The 23,612-nt window shown below is 40.4% G+C and overlaps 2 protein-coding genes across 3 annotated transcripts; both read left to right on the top strand.

Annotated features, from left to right (window-relative positions):
• Positions 1–209: 209 nt before the first annotated feature.
• Positions 210–6,418, top strand: macc1 (MET transcriptional regulator MACC1). The gene is made up of 5 exons (XM_026185816.1): positions 210–336; positions 1,789–1,911; positions 2,000–4,047; positions 4,668–4,856; positions 4,943–6,418. The coding sequence occupies exons 2-5, from the start codon at positions 1,797–1,799 to the stop codon at positions 5,144–5,146; spliced, it is 2,556 nt and encodes an 851-aa protein (XP_026041601.1). The 5' UTR covers positions 210–336; positions 1,789–1,796; the 3' UTR covers positions 5,147–6,418.
• A 13,984-nt stretch (positions 6,419–20,402) lies between these two features.
• Positions 20,403–21,783, top strand: twist1b (twist family bHLH transcription factor 1b). Of its 2 annotated transcripts, none has more exons than XM_026184871.1 (2): positions 20,403–21,076; positions 21,214–21,783. In XM_026184871.1, exon 1 carries the CDS (start codon positions 20,544–20,546, stop codon positions 21,048–21,050), a length of 507 nt encoding a protein of 168 aa, XP_026040656.1. In that variant the 5' UTR covers positions 20,403–20,543; the 3' UTR covers positions 21,051–21,076; positions 21,214–21,783. The 2 variants fall into 2 exon arrangements, with proteins under 2 accessions (XP_026040656.1, XP_026040655.1); XM_026184870.1 differs by having other exon boundaries at positions 21,252–21,783.
• Positions 21,784–23,612: the final 1,829 nt, after the last annotated feature.

Raw genomic sequence — 23,612 nt, forward strand, 5'->3', positions numbered from 1 at the left:
TTTTTGCAACCCCTATAGCGCTTATCAGTCAAGTCACACTTACATCGAAACCACGAGTATCGCTCAGTTTCATGCGTGCGTAAACACTGTGTTGCATTGTGGATATTGTAGGCACTGTCTACCTAAGGCCACTCCTCCTCCGGGATTCCGGTAATAATTTAAACTTCCAGTCCCAAAATGCTTAGTGGCCAAAGGCAAATAGACTAAGAAGAAGCTGTGACGTGAGGAGGTCGGGGTTCTCGTTTTCACGCCCTAAAAAGCAGCGCTGATGATACTGGATTGACCTCTTTTCTAGCCAAAGAGCTGAAGGAAATCTACAAACATCTCGTGCTGACGGTTAGATCAAACTTTGATTTCTTTGTCTCGTATCTAATAGTTTTTCGTCTTGGTGTTAATATTAGGAGCACTCAGATGAACAGCCGAGGCGTTAGACTTTATGACTTTGTCGCTACTCAGTGAAGTCTACACCTGTTCAGGTGCGAAAATGGCAGTGACGCGTGTCTTGATGTTGTAGATGTGTTTAGAGGAGCTGGAGCTGAGGGACTTTGTGTTAAAGTGTTTCTGATCGGATTGTGAATGAATCAAAGATTTGCTTGATAGTGTTTTCATCTGATCAGAGGGGAAAAAATAATGTTCGCGTGAATTTAATTGGAGCTGTTTGCTCAGCCTCGAATAATAATGGAAAGGAAATGCAATGCAGATCAAGTAAAGCAGTGTTTCTTCGGAAAATACACGGTCTGTAGTACAATAGGACTGGACTTTGATCATAGGAAGAAGCTCTTTGTGAAGTGACTAGTGTGTCATAGGCTTGACAAGACCAACCTGTTTTTGTGCACTGGTGTAAGAAACCACATTATTAATGACTGACTCACTGTGACAACTATTGAATGGGTAGTGTCATTTTACGCAAACAAGTAACAAACTGAAGAGTTCAGACAGTTTGGAGCAGCTTTCTGTAACAGACTGAAGCTCCGCCGAAACCCTGGGGCCCATTCTGCCTGACGAAACACCTGTGAGACAGAACAAAGCTGTAGCTTTACTTTTATTGTGAAGGTTGTTGCCACCTGTCACAACACTTTCAAATTCATCTATATTTACAGATATTTGTAGGGCTGCCACTTGCTTTTATATTAAATCCAAACTAGAAGTAAAATAATGGTATCCCATTAATAAAGTCTTAATAGTGGGGTAATATTGTGGAAATAAAGAGACAGTAGCTACATAATACAATTTAATTAGCGTTTAATTACCAAGTTAGAGTTTGAGATCAAGCATGGTTTTCAGCAGAATTATATTAGACAGAAATGTGTATAATGGGATAATAACTAGATGTAATAATATGGAAACAAGTGCCAAGAACTTTTTAATTCCAAATATTTACACAGAAATTATAATTTTCTTGCACAGAGGTTATATTTTTTTAACAGTACCATACTCTTTTTAACTGTCTTTGCCTTACAGCAAACATTTGCTTTTGTTATTAAGCTGTTATTTACATTTCAGTCTAATATCATCCAGCTAAAAGCATCCTCTAATACCAAGGTATTTCTTAGTTATTATCTTCATAATTAAATTGTATAGCTTGATTATTATATCCTTAGTTCCAGATTATTTCTTGTTTTGTTTGAAAAAAAAAAGCAAATATTTCGCTTTAGTAGTGACTTAATTGTCATCTGATTGCTGTTCATTTTCTGATGAGCAGCTGATTTGCACTGGGATTCCTATTATATTGTTTGAGGAGTAATGTAATTACGCCCCAAAATAATGAATCCATGTTTATGTTTACAGATGAAAATATGGCAGCTGGAAGAACCAGGTCCTTCCGTCGTGTTGGGAGTCTCATGCGGAGTAAATCCGAGGGCACCCTGATTGATCTGACTGACAGCGCCCCACCCAGCAATAACTTGAATGGTAAAAAGCTCAGTTTCAAGCTTAAGTGACCTGTGCTTTGAATTTGAACATGTGGTAATAATGTTAACCCCCATCTCAATTTTCACAGGTGGGCTCGTGTCAGGACAGACACAAAACTCTGACTGGACATTTTTGCAGTCAAACGTTTCACTTTCATCTCCGACTAAAAATCCTTTTTGGAACAAGATATCTGCGTCAAACCCTTTCTTAGAAGATATTGTACACATCGGCACAGACAAGCATAGTTTTGATTCATCAGATTTACATAAAGACCATAAAGGGCATCAGTACACAAGTAACGACGATGCCATCAGCACTTCTTCCGATGAAGGCAACGTGAGCAACTTTCTGGAGAGCAGACAGAACATCAGCAACAAGTCTGGGAGATGGAGGAGTACTTCACACATCATGGATGATATAGAAAGAAAGGTGCTGAGACAGGAGAACACCTTCGCACCTCCCGTGCCGGTGCTGAGTCCAGATTTTGAGTGGCTAAAGAATGACAGAGAGGCCTATAAAATGGCTTGGCTGAGCCATAGGCAGCTAACACGCTCATGCCTGGACCTGAATGTGATTAGCCAGAGCCCTGGATGGGCTCAGACCCAGGCCACTAACTTTCAAGTTATCTGCAAGATTGGCCACGCTGGTGGCTCAGTACAGTTACCGGAGTCAGGAATTACCATCCATATACCAGAAGGACATGTTCCTCCTGGAGAAGTCCAGGAAGTTACACTCAAAGCAGTGCTAAATCCTCCCCCTGGACTCAACAACAACTACATGACAACCATGAGTCCCCTCGTTGAGGTGGTTCTCAGCAACATCAACACAAAGGAAACTTTGTCCCTGGAGATGAAACTGTCAGGAGAGGTGAAGAGTGATGATTCAAGTCAGGTGATGACCACTTTATACGGGCTGGTGTCCAACAAAAGAACAGGCCCTTACAACAGATTGAATGACTGTTACGTTCACAAGAATACGATGCAGTTGAAGCTCCAGGATCTGAAGACACACTTTTTTGTGATTGCAGTTGCAGAGGCCTCTGCACTGCAGTCCCCTGCTACATCAGTCTGGGATTACCTTGACCGCAAAATCACTGTCGCAGTTTATGGTCCCAGATACATCCACCCATCATTTAAGATCGTGATAGTTGTCTGTTGCCATGAGGACGTTCCACCAAAGCTCCCGTTTTCTGATATCTGCAGAGGCAACAAATACCTGCCTCCTGTTGTGCTGCAACTTTGGGGAAAACATCGCTTTAAACCAGACAAGCTCAGCAACCTTCATGTTGAAGTCGGCATTACTGACTCGATGTTTAAAATCAAAGCTGAAGACAAACTGAAAGAAGTGAGAGAAAGTCAGCTGAAAATAGGGACAGTTTTGCATCTGCCCATTGCATTATCTAGTTCTGGTAATGCAGACATGACCCCTTTTAAACTAGATTTACAAGTGAAGGAATCAAACAGTTCAGCTATTGCAGATTTTCAGGTGCCTTCCCCTCCTGCTGCACCCATCAGATCAGAAAAGCGAGCGACCAGACAGATAGAAAGGCCGGTCAAAATGATAAAACCTATTCCCATCACTGAGGAATGTCATTCAAATTTACCAGAATTCACAGACAGGCCTGTGAACTTGCAGTGCTACGGTGTGGCCCTAAAGTCTGTCTTTCGTCAGCCACGTGTAGAATATCTCCTGGAGTACTTCAAGGGTGACACAGTGGCTCTCCTTTCCAGAAATCCAGTTAAGTCTGTGGGAAACTCAAAAGTCAAAGAGTGGTATATCGGATTCCTCCGAGGGAAGACTGGTTTGATTCACTGCAAAAACATCAAACTCATAACTAGGGACCAGGTGATGGACTTCTATGACATTGAAGTGACCACAGAAGTCCTTCTGGAGAACATGACAAAGCCCTTTAAGAAACTTACTTACATGTACTCTGCCATCCAGACACTGGTCACCGAGCACATTACCAGCTGGAGATGTTTTGCAGATGCTTTAGGGTATACCAAGCTGCCTCAGGACGCACTCATACGGAGGCATGCTGAAACTGAGCCCGATAAAGTGGCGTGCATTCTGGAGAAGCTGAAGGAAGACTGCCACACTGTGAGGGGCAGGAAGTTTCTGCATGAACTCATCGTTGTAAGTACAGGAAGTAAATAGTGGCCTTGTTTTTGGTCCATTTTCATTATGCTTGCAACATGCTAGGTTCATCCCGATGTCACGTTCCCCAGTGTCAGGTTAGCAGCTATAGTGGCTGCCTAATACTCATGCTGCCTTATCTTAGATCAATGCTGAGTGTTTGTGTTTTTCCTCTGGTCTATAATACAGTTTATCAATATATGTTTTTTTTTGTCTTTGTATGTTGACTAATCTTTGAGTTACTAGCTATAAAGACTTTTCTTCTCTTTAACGTCATGAACTAGCAGGCAAAAAAATACACCAGAAATTTGCATTTAAGTCCTATTTCCAGAAAAATGTGACCTAATTACAAAAAAAATCCACAAACCTCATTTGATGTTGGAACTATTTTCTGTCTAAAAACTACAGACTTCACACTGTGAAAAAGTAAGCATGGATCTACCCGACCTGGAACTACATCCCCCTCCGCTCACCTGAGCAACATTAGGTCGCTGCAGGCTTCCTTTACCTGACAGCTTTGGGATGAACTATTCCTTTAAAATCCCCTCTGCTTTGCCTCACACTGTACTCTCTAATTGCTTTCATTATAGCTAATTTGTATTTTTAATATGGTTGTCAAGGGCCTGCTGAGGATGGATTCAGTGAGTCTTGTTGCCCAGGTCATACAGAACACTGTCATTCTGTCCACCGCTGTGGAACTGGGAATTCGATGGCGGGAGCTCGCTGAGAAAATGGGAAAGTTCTCAAGCACACAAATAGCTACGCATGAAGCACCACATCGAGGGAAGAACGGTGAAGTCGGTCCCCAGGTCAGTTAAATGTTTTGTTTTAGGAAAGTTATTCGAAGTTTCACATCTGACAATTAAAAAAAGAATAACGATGTGTTCTGTTTCAGTCAATGTGGAAGCCTGCCTATGACTTTCTGTACTCCTGGAGTCTTCGCTATGGAGATAGCTACAAGGACCTAATCCAGGATCTGCACCTGGCCCTGGACAAAATGAAAAACCCTGCCACGAGACATTGGAGGCACCTGACCGGTGTGCTCGTCACAGTGAACTGCCTCGATGTCTTTCGAGCCTCTGCTTACCCAAAAGCCTAAACCTCCTCTTCCAGCAATCAAAACATCTTTTGTTACAAGGTGGTGAGGTTCGAATGGTCATGTTACATATCTTTTCTGGTTGTCTTGTGGCTTTGCTTACTTTGTCTCGATGTTCATTTTCTGCACAGAGCATTAGAACTCACACAGCTACATTATATATTAGAACAGCTAACACACTGTTGAGAAAAATATGAGAAAATTAAAGTGTGATGTCTGTTATAGTGAAATGCCACATGTCGTTAAAGTTAATTTTCTTTCTGTCAAATCTCCATGAGGTTAGCCAACTACCATCAGGTGTCCTGGGTATTAACAATGCTCCTGATGTGTAATTATTTGTCAGATAAAAGATAAAAGCTGCTCATGAGTCAGTTAAAACAACTAAATAAAAGCAGAATGAGTCCAGAGGCACTCTGTTGGTTAAAATTATTTACAAAAAATAATATTACAGTTACACAAATCCATCCTCTATCGTTGATATGCGAAAAGGGTTTTTTGTTTTTTCCTCCAACTATGTCATCTTTCTATAACTTTTCTATAAATGTTTCCAAAATTCTAACCAGCAGAGTGCCTCAGGACTCCTTCTGCTTTATTTGTTTGTCTTTTTATTCCATTGCCTTTCAGTCGAAAGGTAATTTTACACAAATTTGTATTATTAAAAATACATTCCCAATACATGTGCTGTTTCTACACCTTTCAAGACGCTTCCACCAACAGTTTTTGCATAGTTATTGTAACCAATAATTGGTGAGTTCTCTGAAACAGGATCCACAGCAAGGCTCCTCTAAGTGTTTGTATCAGTGGAGTTTAAAAAAAGTTTAAGGCTTTTCTATAATATAATGTAAAGTAGCTGCATGAAACCGATAAATGTGAACACTGTTGCAAAAAAAAGAAAAGAAAGAAATCTAGGGTTGCATTTCTGAGTCCGTGAATGAAGTGTTAGGTCTGCGTGCTGAAAATAAAAACGCACGACCAAAGTCAAAGTACCTTGATGGCAGTAAATAAACTGTTAAGGAGCTACTATAATGTAACTTAAACTGTTGTTTTCTTAAATATTAGTGCTATTTTTCTAATGTAATGTAATATTTTAGACATGCACAAAAACAGTACTTTTATAATGTATACATTGTAATTGCAGTGTGTTCATAATTCATAATGTAATGTTGGGGTTTTTTTGTCAAATGGAGAGTGGTGCCATGTACAGTACACACTGCCTTCAGTCTTTGATACCACGTTGTATGTAAAAAGAAAAAAGAAAAAAAGAAAGAAGAATAAGATGTGAATAAATATAAAAATATATAAATCTATTGTGATCATCTTTTGTTTTAATATACAGGTACAGAACTCCGATGATTGCATCATAACAGTAAGGTCTTTGTGCATCCCAGTGATGAAAATAGACAGACAGATAAAGATAGATATTTTAACAATATTTGAATACTTCAAAGCTTATATGTGTCTCCTGTTTTTCCAGTTTTAATGAAGTCAAACAACACATCTTGTGTGTCAGTGTTTTCCATTGATCTTCTCTTGCTGTTTGCTTTTACCTGTTTGTTTAAGCTAGTTTCAGTCGAAAGCATTATGTGCCAGTTCTCAGTTAAACAGAGAGCAGAGAACGCTGAATTGACTTTCCTTTTGCTCACTGATTACAGTGCGGGAAAAGTAAATCAAGACAGGAAAGTGGTATCAGGCAGCAGAGTGAAGTGCTGAGGTGATTGTATAAGATGCAACAATGCTTTTTCTAAGGACTGATAAACCTGCATAATATTAATTTAGCAGGACAAATGTTACAGGTAACATTAGGAACAAAAAGACACAAATATCTATTGCAGACAATCACAAGGCAGCAACTTAATGCATTTCAACATGTAGACATGGTCAAGATGACCTGCTGAAGTTCAAACTGAGCACCAGAATGGGGAAGAAAGATGATTTAAGAGACTTTTAATGTAGCATGGTAGTTAGCATCTATGAAAGCACAACATAGAAGCAGATGGGCTACCGTAGAAGACGCCGTCAGCTAAAAACAAGAAACTATGGCTACACAAGGGGTCACTAAAACTGAACAATAGAAGACTGGAAAAATGTTGCCTGGTCTCATGAGTCTGAGTTTTTGATGAGGTCAAATAACAAAGCACCATCCTTTTATGACCACAATGTTCTCATCTTTTGATGGCTGCTTCCAGATGGATAACCATATCTTGCCACATCTCAAAGCAAAGATCATCTCAAACTGGCTTCTTCAACACAACCATGAGCTCACTGTTTTCAACTAGACTCCACAATCACCATCACGGATGTGCAGCTGACAGATCTGCAGGAACTGTGTAATGCTATCATGTCAATATGGACCCAAATCTCTGAGGAATGTTTCCAGCAGCTTATTGAATCTGTGGCACAAAGAATTACGGCACCTCTGATGGTGAAAAGTGAAACCACACAGCCTACTTTTGTATGCATCAGATTATTTTTCATAGTAACACCACACAAGCCTTATCCCCCATTTTCAGTAGTGCTACCACTTCATAGAAAAGAAGCTTTTTCTTTAAGATTAATCAAACTTTGTTGTTTCTTCTAAAAAAAGAAAAAAACATTCATTCAGGTCAAATCACCAAGACAGTGGGACAGTGAGGAAATCAAAACTCACAGCATATTTGAAAAACAGTCAAATTCTTCATAGAAAAACACTCAAATTATCCCCAGAGACAAGAATGGCCCCAGATAGAACTAAAGGTTTAGTAACACATTTTAAATTTGACATGCTTATTTTGAGAAGACCAGAATATTTGATCCCCACGGCTATTTTTAAAGCGCTGCTCTGTGCACACTTCATCCTTCATTAGGAAATGGGACAAAAGGTTCCCTGTTTTAGTCATAATAACCACTGGTAGGTCCAGAGAAATGATTTCTCTGTGAGATTATCTCCACGATCCTTGGGTTCAAGCATTCGATCCTTTTAAAAAAGCAATAATGTGAGCTATAATGAAACATTTGTAATTAAATATCCATAAACATACTAGTTATTGACTAATGTGATGTGTTCAGGACACAGAATGACTCATCCAATTAATATAGGAAGTAGATGCATTCAGAGTGTACCAATTACAAATGAGCCCTACAGAACTTAAACAGGGCTAAAAATATGCAAAACTGTGAAATAATATAGTGGTTTAGTCTTTATTATATACACACATATATATATATATTGGATAACAAATGCTTTTTATAGACATTTTTTAGTCATTTAATAGTGAAGGATGTGCTTCAGATTTGGTGTCTCAACAGGAAATGTTGTAAAGTCTGTGCTGATTCTATCACAGTGAAGTGATTCAACAATTAAAGTGTTCCAGTTTGAAAATGGACAGTGTGTTTTCGAGTCCCTGTTTTTTAGGTGCGCTGAGGCGTTAAACTTTGAAGCTAACACGATGTGACCACTTTTGTTTTGGGAGTCTTTTATAGCAGCAGTGTGACAGTGCAGATAACAGTTTATAGCATTCAAATCGATGCACGTCAGAGTCTTTTTCTTATGTTTGCAAACTAGCTCATACTTCTCCTATGAATTAACTGCAGGCCGACAATAAAACTACAGTTTATGATCCATAAAATGAGACTTTGTTCCAGTAATTTGCCCCGATCATTCACACCGTCTTCTGCTTTGTTTCACTCAAAACTCAGAGCCCACAGGAGCTACTAAGTGCTTCTCATTAGATATCAGCACATCAAGAAGTCTTTGTCACTGACACCCCGGCCAAAACTCTGTGCAAAGTCCTGCTCATAAGTCAGAACATTTTCAACTGTGTCAAGGAAGACGGTGTTAAGCTCCTTGGAGTTGTAGTTGAGAACAAAATGAGACACTGAAAATGTTCCCACACTTGTACCAACTGCACCCCTTAAAACTTTAAGCTCTCATCATCAATCTAAGCACAGGGGAGGCTTGTTCTGCTACGTTCAGGTTATGTTTGTACAGCACACATTCATATATTTCCTCTCATTTCACTAGAGCCAAAGCCCACTGCAGATTTTAACCCTGTTCATCATTGCAGTGATGAGCATGAGATCCCACGAGCAACGCTCATCTCAGCTGCTCAGTCTGCTCCGCTGATCTGCGTGGGATTAAGGAGACGTTGGCATAATATTATTTCTGACCAGGGAGATAAAAAATTCTTCATTGCTTGTTGCTTTTTCTCTTTTCCCAACTATCTGCCAAGGAAACCTTTGGCCTATTAATTTGTTTTTCCATGTACATTTGGATGATGAATTAACTGAGTCATTATTACAGTTGAGTATCCTCTACCTGCCCTCAGATCTTATGGTGTGTGACCATTTATGCTGCCTTCACATTCATGAAGGAGAAAATGCACTACCTTATATTTCATTCCTTCACAGTTAAAAGCCGATAAAGCCGAGCAGAACAAGATCAAAAGAGCATTTCTGCACTTGTCAACACTAAATCTTCCTTGTACTGACAGATACAGATGATTTATCTAGCTCCTTAAACGTTGGAGTCCTCTGGGATATGTGCTGTATTGGACAAAAAAAATCACATTTTAAATGCATTTTAGCTTTTCCCTTTGCTAGCATTCATAGTTTTCTACTGTTGTGAATATTATGTAATGTTGACTGACAAGGAAAACTTTATCTATTCGTTCAAACCTCCATCGTTACAGAACCGACACTTCCAGTCCAGTCCAGTGGGTGGCACTGTTGCATTGACCAAGTGGTTAGTTGCTCATTCTACGCAGCTCTGACATGTCGTTACCTAACAGCACTCTTGTAATAAATAAATAAAAATAATATCCTAAATTATGTGTTAATTATGTCTTATTTCCGTTTAGGGAATAATAATAACTCATCAACATTATGAAACTCTCTCAGGAAGACAAATAAAGCATGCGCAGTAATGCACCTTTATACTCCAATGCCTGCATCTTGTTCTGACCTGCAAGCAGTTTGGATTGTTCCTATTTTTAACTCAACAAAAAAAAATCTCAACAAGTATCCCTGCTGTTATAAGTGGGCATGCTCAGAGTCCACAGAGTGTGACTCTCTGAAGCCAGCAGCCATGGGAGCTATCCACAAATCACTGTTATGAACAGAAGCATTCCTCTGTCCTCCAGGGTATATAAGGCTTCATTTGGTTTGCGTCCATGATATATGTTGAGGGCAAGAAGTCATTTAGCTTTCAATTTATTAGCCTGGTGATTTATGCACGCTGCAAAGGTAGCAGTGGTGTCTCCCACTCCTTCTCTCCAGCCCCCACTGTCCCCTGCTCTCCACCACTTTCAGATTAGACTCTAATAATTTGGTAATAGATGATGTGAAAGAGGAGAAAGTTCAGCAATTAGAAAAAGTCAGCAGAAAAACATGGGTTTACAGTTTCTTTGGCTGCACTTCATTTATCACCAGTGTTATAGTCACTCAGAGCATGATGAAGTGCCGAGACCACAGCAACCTGCACCATAGCTGGACTCCATATATTAGAGAAACAAAAACAAAACCACTAAAAGAATATCTACAATAAAAAATGATGGTAGAAAATCAGAGGTGTATCGGTTTAAGTTCAACAGCAATAAGAGACACAATAATTCAGCTGTTTCTATTCTCACCAACACAGAAATTTTATAGCTGCATTTAACATGCATCCTGTACCATTGCATAACATGAGCGAAAACAAAAGTCTTCAAATCCCTAATACAAAACAGAGATGGTTGCAGTTTTACAGATTTGGAAAGGTCTGTAGTTTCCAGTTTTAGCAGATTTGCAGTGCACAAGCATTTTACAAGGTGTCGATTGTTGCCCGGAGATCACTGTCTTTCTTCTGACTAACAGCCCCGCTCGGAGCCTCTTCCCATGACCACCGCTGGGATGGAGGAAGCTCTGTTACCAAATGACTCACTGGGAAAAAAAACAACCTGAAGTGTTTGGCAGTGTTCAGAGAGGCTTTGTGAGTAATCGCCATCCACATCCTTGGACACTTTATTTGCTCTCACTCTCACTTTTTCCATCAAGCAACTTTGCAGAACCCTAGTTTCATCATGCCAGAACCCTGAGATAAAAACTGAGGAAATTTAGAACACACAAATAAACCCGCTCTGCTATTTATAAACATCCGCATCTGCAACTCAAACCAAAGTCCTCAATTTAGCACAATTGCTTTGCCTTCAAGGGGATGGTGGCAAAGTGTTTCTCTTTCTGCTCCCTAGTTAGCAGACTGGTTTATTTTTGCTGATGTGATCACATCCTATCATGCATTAGGTTTTGTCAGGTGTACCATGACGGTGTGGAGGAGGTGCAGAGAGTGTATCTGCTGACGGGGCTGACGTACCAACTGTGACACTCCCACTCCATCGATAATGTACAAACCAGATGGAGGAGAGCTGGGAATGAGACATGGGAATGTGCAGGATTGTGGCATAAGATTTTGACAGTGAGCATATCACTACTGAAACTCTAGTAGTGTTTTTTCTTCTTAATAGGTTTGTGATTTTTACATCATGGCTCCATTCATTCGTCAGACCTGGGGTATTTCTTTTACAAGGGCTTTAAAGGCCTTTGAAGTACCTGCAGGGATGTTTTATGAATTAGTAACTTTTTAAAGTACATAAAACTTGTTCTGAAGTAATCGCACAATTGGTTTGTTTTTTTTTTTGGGGGGGGGGGGGGGGGGTTTTAATCAGTGAATGCAACAGTACTATTGTGTTGTTGTAGGTGGTTACTTGTAACTGTTTTATTGAGGGCTGTGATTCCCAATGTGCAACTCCAGGAAATTTTGCCCTTAGTATGTATAAACCTGAGTGGTCATGTGATAATTAATGCAGTGGAAAAGAAAAAAAAAGGTTGTGACAACCAAATGTGAGAGCATTGAAGCAGGATGGACTTTGGTGAAACTGCTAATTACTAATAAACTTTTTTTAAATACTGAAACTACAAGTAAATTCTTGCTTAAAGTATGTACAACACACAAAGTTCAGCACCTATCAGCCCAAAGATTCATGGGATTACAATGTTTAGGTTAAAAAAATAACAATTTAGCAGTTTTTTAATGTTTCCATTTAAATTAAGTTGTTTAATTCAATTATGTTTTATTTATGTAATGATGTAGTGCCAAATCACAACAACAGACGGTGAGACCTGAACAGTTCAGGGTTACTGTTCAGGTCTTACTGGATGAAGTGGTCTTATAATTATACAGTATATGAGGCACAGGATTGCCTGTAAGTAAATAGATCATGAAAGTAAATAGATCATGAAAGGTTTTCTGAGTCATTTCATGACTTGACTTTTGCGTACGTTTGACCAATATCCCTGACAACATTTTAACTGTAGTGGTAAAATGGCAAATTGACCCATTCTTTACTTTTATAGTCTACTTGAACACATAGAGGTTTATACGACATGCCTCATTTACACAAGAACTTTTCTCTAGACCTTAGTGCTTCTCTATCTAACATTCACACACCAATGGATGCAAAGAGCAACTTTGGGTCTGGTCTCTTGGCCAAGGATTAACTTTCAGACTGGAGCAGCCAGCAGTTGCACCACCAACCTTCTTATTAGTGGATGACCTGCTTGAGCTGCTGACTCAAAGCCTCTGCAGAGTAGTCCAATTATCATGCTGGAGTAAAACAGATAATAATTTCCACTGAAATTCAGAAGCCTAGAAGAAATCAAAATAATATTATACCTGATTACTGCAAGGTGTTTTTAACTACAGTAAAAGCCTATTTAATGTCACAACTGCCGGTGGTTGCATGGTACATATTCCTTTTTTCATCTCTGTTTTACGACTTCAAAAAATCTAGCAGATGGTAAGAGCAGTTTTAAGCTGCAGATGTCTACATATTACAACAACAAGCAAGCCCTCATCATCCAAATGAAGCTCATACTTCTGCCATGACTGTTGGTTATGTATTGGAAAGTCTAGTCAGATAACATTTTCATACCTAACTTGAAGTCAAACTTCACATCTTGAAACTAGCTGGGTGGCCATCATGACCACACAACTTCCACATTGATGAGTTAACACATCATGAGAAAAAAAAACCCAAAACAAAACACCAGCAACACAAAACCTGCTATCTACTATTCAATGGAGATAAGGGATGGGGGATAAATCTGTCACAGAATAGTGTCCTCTTGACTAATTTCTGTCAACCAAGAGGGAGAACAAGTGGGGCTGAAGGGCTACTATTCCAAAAACAACATAGCTGGAAAGGTAGCCTATTGGGTCCTGACAGATTGGTCTGCCTAAAGAACGAGGAGGAGGAGGAGGAGGTCACCCTTAACTGACACATGGGGAGGAGCAGAGGTGAGCAGAAATCTGGAGGAGATGGGAACACAGCTGCGGTTCAGGGGAGAGTTAGTGTCTACTTCCAAAGGCTTCCCTGGGAGTCTGAATTTATTGGTGCCCACTGGTTGAAAGCCACCTAATGATACTGTCATAGAGGGATGAGTCTATCTATCTATCTATCTATCTATCTATCTATCTATCTATCTATCTATCTATCTATCTATCTATCTATCTATCTATCTATCTATCTATCTATCTATCTATCTATCTATCTATCTATCTGTCTGTCTGTCTGTCTGTCTGTTTGTCTGTCTGTCTGACACCCTTCACACCCCTCCTCTGTTGTTTTTGGCGCTGGATATGATGCTTTCCTTTGCGTCTTTGGTCCTGATCACTCCACCGCCACCACCACCCCCGCATCCCTGCCTATCATCCCTCTTTAAAGTGTTCTTTCTCATGTGCAGCTGGAGCACTCTGTTTGACCTCATCTCTCCTCATAGAGGCTTTATTAATTGGAGTTGTGGTGGGAGTCCCCACAGCACGTGTGGTTAGAGCGAAGAGCCACCCTCATCACTTAACGTACTGCAAGTCTCAGTGACATGCCATGTTATGTTGTCGTCCAGCCTGTGCTCTGCCAGTGTTGTTTTAATGGGCTTGAAGCCAGAGATAAAGATGCAGCTGTTACATTTCTAACATTAAATTACTTTATTTCATACAAAGACCGATTACACTTTAACTCATTCACTGCCATTGACGTCTATAGCCGTCAATGGCAGTGAATGAGTTAAACCCATTGACTCATTCACTGCCAATGGCTGGCAGTGAATGAGTTAATGGTGTGTGTGTGTGTGTGGGGGGGGGGGGGGGGGGGGGTCAAATCAGTTACATTTTTTCTTATTTTTTTACTGACAGCATGATTGTGAGCCAACATGCACCTTCAGAGCACTTCTGGATATGGGAGCGCTCCAATAAAAATACTCATGCTCATTCCACAGATACCTCAATTTACTGTAAAGGTTTTGCAAGAAAGCCCATTTTTTATGCTGTTGTGCTTTGTAGAGTTTGTCCCACATTTTTTATTTGAGTATTTTTATGGAAACATATTTGACTGAGAGGTTAATTTATGTTCTCTAGAGTCATAAAGCATCAGCAATGTGACAGGTTTTTTTTGTTGTTGTCAAGATAGTTGAGACAAAATTGGGGGAAAAATAATCAGAGATCAAAGGCATTTACCTATTCAAGATTTGTAGCTTTTTCACCAGCAGATAAAAATCCAGTAAAATTTGAGGAGAGCTGGGTCTGTTTATTATCAAGTAATTACACTGTTTCTGGAAAGAAATGCTGTAGTTAAGTTGTATGAATGTTATTTTTCAGTGTCTGAGCGGGAAATAAATCAGTCATATATGTCTATTATGTCCATGTAAAATTTAACATGTCTGTTTTTCTTTTCATGTATATTTTGCATTCATGAAATATGAAGTGGAGGACACTCCTAAATGTACAGCACCATCAAACAATATTTTGAAAAGGAAGCATTTAATCTTAGTGCTCCTACATTGTTAGTGGTTCAGCGCGTTCAGCTGTCTTCTAAAATGTTTGGTGAACCAATTTCTCACTCTGTGTCTCAGATAAAGTGAACATGACTGGCTACTTTATTTGGTACACCTTCATCAGGTACACCTGCGACCATTTTAGCAAGCAAACCTGTGTATGCATCTGTGGCCACTCTATTAGGTACACCTTTGGACCCTTTCTTAGGTATACCATGCACCTTTTAAAATGGCCACCCACTTTATTAGATACACCTCTGGCCATTTTATTAGGTATATCTGTGGGCATAAAAAAACACCACTTTATTATGTATACCTGTTATCACGTAATCAGGTGCAGCTATATATGTAGCCACTTTATGCCTTAAAAAAGTTGCAGCACTTTTGGTACATCTGTGTGTCTTTTAAAAATGGCTGGACACTTTACTACGTACACCTCTGACCACAACATTAGGTATAAATGAGGCCATTTGATTAGGTACACAATTACCAATTTTTTTAGGGACACCTGTGTACTGAATAAAGTTGCTGGCCAATATATTAAGTACAAATGGCCACTTTATTAGGTACATCTGTGCTCTAGTAAAGTGGCTAAGCACTTTTTCAAATTCCATCCTTTTTATCCAACCTGTTAACCTGCACCTTTTAAGCAGCAAGGCCTAGACCAGGTCTGTCAGAATAATCCTACCACAGTTTCTTCATAAATTGTACTGTCTAGTAAGGAGTAAAATGCACAACTATGTAACCCTGCTAAATGCAGAAGCATTAAATTGCTTGTGCAGTTGTTTGCATAGTTTCAACTCTGGAAAAGTAACTGTGGAAAACTGTAATTTAGTTTATTGTAAAGTTTCATAGTCACTAACAATCTACAGGTTGCTATTTTCTCCCCGGAGATTTCACAGTTGTTAAAAGGCATATTTCTATATACGTGAGAAAGTAAACACATGTCCATCCAAATGCACTTCTGTATAAGTGTAGGGGAGGGCATTAGTGAAGGCCCTGCTCCAGCTACTTTGGTGCCCCAGGTGGGATTAGGATTTGGTGCCAGTAGTGTGGGCAAACAAACAGCAGAGTCTGAAAGGCTATAAAAAAAAAAGTTTATGTGAAAGTCAGCTCCAGAGCCTTTATGTATTTTCTTCTCAGCTGTTTATTGCACTGTGAGCAGTGTTTTTAGCAATGCATGAACCACACTGGATATTACTGACAGGCTTTTAAAGATCAGATGTAATGAAAACAAATAGATCTTCCTCTTCTTTGGTGATGTTCCAGCTTGTGCCCTGTATGACTTTCTTGAAGTCAGTTGTCTGTTTCTAATCCAAGCTGTACAATACTCTTCATAGGACCATTTTCATACTCTGCTTTGACAGACATGTAATCAGATTATGATGTATAATTTTTTGACTTGAGTTCCTTCAATGATGTTATATTAGACTGGTCACTATGTGCCATGTCACAGTGCAGCACCTGTCGATCTCCTACAGCCCAGCAAAATGTGATAAAGCTACTGTAGCTCTGTGAACAGATATTTTCATTGCATGGGTCAGTGCACTGGTCTCCATGCTGCAGCAGCATGGGTGAATGCGTGTGTGGTCTGCTGGATGGCAGCATGCTTTATAGCCAGCAGAAGGCATGACTCAGTGGTACCGAGGCATTAGATAAAGCAGGACCATAAAATGTATTTGGATTATGCTCTAGTTTTTCACTGACAGTTTAGAAATCAGTGAGCTCTTGTTTTTTCTCAATACAGAGAATACATAAATTGTGTTTTGTGAGTAACATTTGGCCAGTGAAACTCTTCCTCAAGCTCTCGGAGGAGGGTCTGTGTTTGTTTTGTGTGTGCAAGTGTGTGTCTGTGTGTGTTTTAAGCCGAGATTATACTGCTGGGATGCCAGTTCTTCACAGTCCCCACATCACCCAGAGTTTCCAAGCTGTGAAAACATACTGGGCGTTTGTTGGTTCTTAGTGGCTAATAAGGTGTCATTGTCCGGTTGAGCTGTCTGATATCCCGCAGAGTCATTAGGATCACATGACGAGATTTAACAGAACATCCATTACACTCACACTCATGCCTCTACACATCTGCACTTCTTTGTGCACAACATGAGCCTTTCGCTTCTCAAAAAATGATATTTTTATTAGATAAGGAAGGGGCAGAGATGGGCTCGGCTTTGCTGCATTTCTCAAAGTAAATTTGTATTCTGCTCCGTGAAATCTGGCTTGAGCCACGATTAGAACCTGTAACATCAAAGCGCCGAGGCTTTCAAAGGCTTTCTTTTACAGCTAACTTCAGCAGTCTTGGCTCCTATGTGTCCAGACAGCTTATAAAGGGCTGTTTTCATCATCACTTCCCAATTCAACACCCCAAATCTCGCCATCCCCCGCTATCAGAAAGAACCCTGATTACGATGTCTGGTTTCTCCACAGACTGGGACATTTTGAGAGTATTTCAGAGGAAAAAATGTGGTCATCCAACTCTGCTGCTTGACCTTGTTAGTCCCGAGGGCTGATTAGACGCTATCTGGAGCTGCTCTTTGAAGAGCGCACCTCTGTCTTTTCTCATTCCGTGCAGTTGATCCATCTTGGCGAGCTGGCACTGGACTCATTGCGGTTACACTTTAATGGAGTGAACATGAATATCACTGTCAATAGCGGGAGACTCATACATGTGGAGGGCTGTGGTTTGTTATTTCAATAGATATGAGAAGGTTGATAGAGAAACACGGCCTTCCAAGACCTGAGCAGAGAAAATAGACAGGTCTCTGTGGATCTCGCTCTCACTCAGTGCTTCGAGAGTGAGAGCCTGAGTTGCGCCTGCCTTGATGTGACCTCAGGGAGGGGTGGTTAATGACGCTCTGGGGTCACACATGACTGGCGTGTCAAGTTGCATGAATCAGTAATATGCCTTTGACTTTATCACAACAGCCACTCATTGCTCATTGATAAGGGAAAAGGCTTTCTTCATCTGTCACGTGCCACTACTCTAGGCTGAGCAGTAAGAAAGCAGTCGGTGCTGCTTATCTCCTCTTCGTGCACTTCAAGCCCTGAGAGTCTGTAACTGACCGATGAAGGTTTTGTCCTTATTGAAGATCAACACTGGAGGAGTTGTCCTGTGATGACATCATATTCTCGAGAAGCAGCTGTGTTTTCTCAGAGTTACTTCAGCAGCAAAGAGCTGAACTCTGGAGAAAGATCTGCCAAGAAATGTAAATGTAGCATGGGTGTCCATCCCAGTTTCTGCATTACTGCTTTTTAAAATGAGGAAAGATGTGGACTCCTCGTGAACTAAGTGTGCACTCACTTTGAAATCACAACTCCTCTGGCACAAGTGTGGCTGCAGAAGTTACAAAGCTTAGTTCACGTGTGCAGACGCAGGAAGGCAACCGACTGAAACTCCTCAGTGATACAATACAGTGTAGTCATAAATATCTGAGTTGTAAAAGAAGATAACAAATAGCAACGAAGCACTGCGCTACACTTCCTTTGTAAGCTGTAACTTATTTTTAAAGGCACGATAGTGGAAGTGTTGAGTATCATAATTTATATATTTATCATGGTTTTTATCTAAGAGAGAGATCTGCAGCACTTAATTATTCAAGCAAATTTTTTCCAGCACTTGAATAAATGTGCTTTGCGACAGTTTAAGTACATGACACATGGATTGACATTAAAAAGATGAAGGCTTCATTCATTTGAACACTTTATTTCATTTCAGTTTAAAGGAAACAGCTCAAAAAACAGTAAATATAAAACTGGATTATCTCTTTTGTACAGCAGAGATGATTGTGCAAAGTTTTACACCAGAGATTTATTATACTAGACAGATACGCTCACCTTGATGAGGCCTTAGCTATTCTGATTTTTTTTTTTTAAGTTGTACAAATCTCTGAAAGTCACAATCTTTAATTAAACATTTCACATGTACTTTTTAACAAAGGAAAATGAGTGAATGAATGAGCATGCATGTTTTGCAATAACAAATTTCAAACACAGTTTATTGTCTCTTTAGTTAAAATGTAAAAGTTTTGATACAAGGAGGAAACCGCTCACTTAAACAAGCCTGTTTCCCTCGGAACAATACGTCTACTAAGTCTCAGGCCTCCACGAAGATGTAAATGGATGTTTGGTAGTGTTGTGACCTTCGACCCTGGCTGACCCCCCCTGTTTCCTGAACCAGATGCTGCTCCTGTGGACTACACTCTTCCCAACCTAAACAAAGTAATCCTCCACTAAACAAGATGGATATTGTATCACCAACCTAGTAAATACCAGAGAGCCAAACACACAAAGCTGCCCTCTTTTCATCTCTCTGACTGGAAACAACAGGCAAAAAAATCATTTCCTTTAGTTTTGTCCAGAGTGAGCAAGCACATAACAATTTGAATCTAACACTGTTTTACATGAATTTTCCCCCCAATGTTACAACTAAAATAGCCCTCTCGGTTCTTAAAAATAAACTTTTACACTATATGGTAAAATGTGAGATGGGATCACTTATCCCATGCAAATCTATATGGCCAATATCTACAGATACCCCCACAATTTACTATAGTTGATTCTTAAAAAGAGAACAGTTAGTGGAGATTATAGCACACACAGTGATCCGAAGTTGGATGATGGATGAGCAGTTGGCTTGTTTAAATGATGGATTGGTGAAAGGAAAGAAAGACCTCATCCTGGATCATTATTGCTGTGTTTTCTCATTTTGAAGACCTTTCTAGCACAAACAGCATCAACACCAGGATCCTAGCAAAGTCTTCCTTTTGCACTCCCCAGCCGTGTAGAGGCATGTTATGCTTAAGCGGGTGAATTAAATCTCTTTCGTTAAAGAACTTTTGCGTGATACACACCGATTCTTAGGAATAAACAAGACATGACACCTGCACACGTGCCAGCGTTATATCTGTTGTGTGCGCCCGTTTCTACTAATTTATTTAGTCTGGTTTTTTATTCCAGTCTCAGTTTGATTTTCTCTCCTGTTCAACTACAAACTTATGTTTTTAATTCTCATGTCTTGTGTGTCATTTTGCTATGTGAACTTCTTCATGTGTCTTTTTTCCCCGTTTTGCTTGGAAAGGAAAACGGGGGAAATGCCTTGATCAGCCTTTGACTTTTCGATTCCTCCCTCACTGCTAGGAGCCTAATTAAATTAAGCTCTTCTTTCGTGTTCTGCTTTTCACTTCATTTTATATTTTGATGTCTATTTTGCAATCATAATAATCAGGCAATCATGAGAAATAGCACCTTAAGCTGCCTTTCCCAGCTCTGGCTTTGCAATGAGGGCTGTGCTGATAGTTGCCGAGATACTCCCGCCCCTCGACTCACGTAATTCATCTTGTTGACCAATCCCGTCGTTCCCCCAAAAAAGTTTACGCCATGCAGCCTATAAGAACTGCTTAAGTATCTCAAGTAACAGAAAAGACTTGTCTTTCCCGTAACCCATTTATGGATTCGTTGGTGCCTTCAAAGCCTGGTAGAGCCACAGGTGGACTAACTCTTTGACTTCATGAGAGGGAAATAATTTTGGGGGGACACTTTCTGGCCGCCATCGACCCAGGTGGAGATGTCTGAGGAAAATCTGGGGGAAGAATCGGGCAGCTCCCCAGTCTCTCCTGTGGACAGCCTGAGCAACAGCGAGGGGGAGCTGGACAGACAGCCGAAGAGATGTGGGAGGAAGAGGAGACCGAGCAGGAAAAATGGGGAGGACTCAGATAGCCCGACCCCTGGGAAAAGAGGGAAGAAGTCCAGCAGCAGCAGCCCCCAGTCTTTCGAGGAGCTCCAATCGCAGCGGGTCATGGCCAACGTCCGGGAGCGACAGAGGACCCAGTCTCTGAACGAGGCTTTCGCGGCTCTGCGGAAAATTATCCCCACTTTACCTTCGGACAAACTCAGCAAAATACAGACCCTAAAACTTGCAGCCAGATACATCGACTTCCTCTGCCAGGTGCTGCAGAGCGACGAGCTGGACTCCAAAATGTCAAGCTGCAGTTATGTGGCTCACGAGAGGCTGAGCTACGCCTTCTCTGTGTGGAGGATGGAGGGCGCTTGGTCCATGTCAACATCTCACTAGCACCTGGAGAAATCATGCCCAAAATGGTACGCTTGGCTTTTTTCAACTAAAACTGCATGACTGGAAAATAAATAAATAGACTGTTTTATGGCTGCACAGTACAGTGGTGTAATTCAACCTAAGCAGCTTTACTTTGTACACTTTTCCTTGTGTCTTTCTGCAGAGTTTCGTGACTTAGCGAATGCCTTATTTTACCTACAGGTGACTGCTGAATCTACTACTCACATTCTGAAAAGGGACAATCTGGAGTCCAATGCTGGATACATGGGATCGCCTAACGACATCAGAATTTTGTGCAGAGGCCCGAAAGGGACTCACAGCCGTGTGTGTTAGCTCCATACACCCCAATTCTGGTGTGTTTTCGTGCTGTTGACGACGAATGTTTAAAATTTCGCCTTTTTTAAATGCATGCCTTTGGGCTTTATTTCTGTGGAGGTCAAAGTGCATTATTGAAGTCTCAGTTTTTTTGTTTTTTGTTTTTCTCGTTTTTGTGTGTGTGCGAGAGAGAGGGAGCCTGTAATGTGTGGCTCACATTACAGGCTGACTTTGTGGATCTAACCTGTGCAAAAAAAAATATTTTTCAGAATGCATTTATTTATTTATTGATGAAACGTGTTGGAGAATAGATCCTGTGTCTGAAATAAATACGTTCCTATTTTTTATTATCGTTTTTTCAGTTTTGTAAATGTTTGTATATAACTTTTTTTGCATTAAAGAAAGACGATGAAAGCTGCTTGCATTTGACTTCCCCCCTTCTTTTTACCCAGCGTGCTTGCCAGTGAGGAGGGCGAAACTACTGCCAAGTAAAGCACGCTTACATTTGATAGTCAACATAAATTACATCTGAAATAAATTAGCTTTCATACATCACGTGGAGGGTGATTGTATTTGCATATCCATCAATTTAATGGTAAAACCTCCCACTGTTGCCAGCTAAGAAAAACAGATGGCGTTATTACTGGCATGGATAGAAGTGTTGGATATATGTTTTTTTTAAATTATTATTATTTGTTGCACATCCAAAAAGAAAATACATTTTTTTAAATCATAGTTTGGTACGCTTCTCACATATAACTAAACTATTTAAGGAAAGATTGAGGTCAACTCGTGATTTAAAAGACAGAAACGTTTTTATTGCAGCACAGTGTGTGCTGTTAAAAAAGCGCCAGTCAATCTAAAATTGCGTTTTAATTAAAACATTTTTTGAAAGCCCCGTGCAGTCTCCAGTTTCTCTCTCACTCTCTCTTTCTCCGGCTTTGTTTACAGTTGGATTAAGGCCTGTGCTTGAAACTCGCCATTATAAGTAAATGAGTTACACTGAGGTCAGATGAGCCCGCTGCTGGACTCCTGCTACAGTCTCCTTTCTGCCAGCAGCTGAACTTCAGCAGAAGTTCACTTCAGGGGTTATAGGATTTCAGAAATTCTTTAGAAATTGTCGTCAGTTACAAAGGACGTGCCTTATGAGATCATAACTGAGGGGAAAAAATCGATTCACGTCTGTAATTGCACATATTACATCAGCGGTAATTTAGCGACTTCCCCACGTTGTATAGCCTTGAAATGTATTCCTGCGCATTGTCACTAAATAAATCTTTCACAGTGCTATCGTGCTGTGATTGATCTCGGTGATCTGGGAAAGTCCTTCTCGCTGTCCAAATCAAAGTGCGTGCCCGTTTGAAGGTGTGTAATTGGCTTGGGAGGCATGTATGGAATTCCCAGATGTCTATGAAACTTAAGGAGGCCGTGAAGGTAGGCTGTGGGTCCCCGCGTGGAAGCACTGGACGTTCAGGGGAAATGCCTCCCAACTATGTATCAACAGCATTTCCACCCCCCCGAAATGTTTACTGTGAACCATTTCCACTATAGCATCAGATAAATAATCAGGGCCCACAGCAAATAGAAGCTGTGACCAATCCCCATATTTCAAAAAGCCCATAATTTCCTTTTTTTTAAATAATAACAATAATTTCCAATTCAGGCCTTAGAAGCTACCTTAAATAAGTTTCCTCTCCCTTTCTCGGAGGAGAGGAGTTGGCAATTGACACGGTGCAGAGGCACAGAATGAAACCTATTTAGAACAGATGTTAGTATTTTTTTTAAAAGAAAAGTCACGTGAAATGAGCAGATGTTCAGACTGTGCAGAGACTCGCCGTGCAGCGCAGTGCAGTGCTGTGCACAGAGAGCTCGGAGCAGCTCCTCTTAGCAGCCTGTGGCACTACATTCAGATCATCTAGTACAGGTTTGATTAACGTGGATCGATTAAAGGGAATAATATGGATGTGACTGACCGTGGAAAGACAAAGGTAGGCTGTCAGAAAGGTCGCTCTGCATTGCTCGTGATGTTGTTGCCTAACGCTACACTTGCTGTTTATTTGTCTGTAAGAAAATGCAGGCAAATAAAATACAGAATGTTTTTTCTTTCAAAGCTGCCACCGCTACCAGGCCTACTGCAGTCAAAGTTTCACACTTCTTTGAAGCGATGTGTGTGTGCGTGCGTGAGTGTGTGTGAGGGGGGGAGGGGGGGAAGAGAATTTATCATCCAGCCATTTTGGGGAAGAGAGA

The sequence above is a fragment of the Astatotilapia calliptera genome, chromosome 11 (assembly GCF_900246225.1).
Source record: "Astatotilapia calliptera chromosome 11, fAstCal1.2, whole genome shotgun sequence".
Taxonomy (NCBI): Eukaryota; Metazoa; Chordata; class Actinopteri; order Cichliformes; family Cichlidae; genus Astatotilapia; species Astatotilapia calliptera.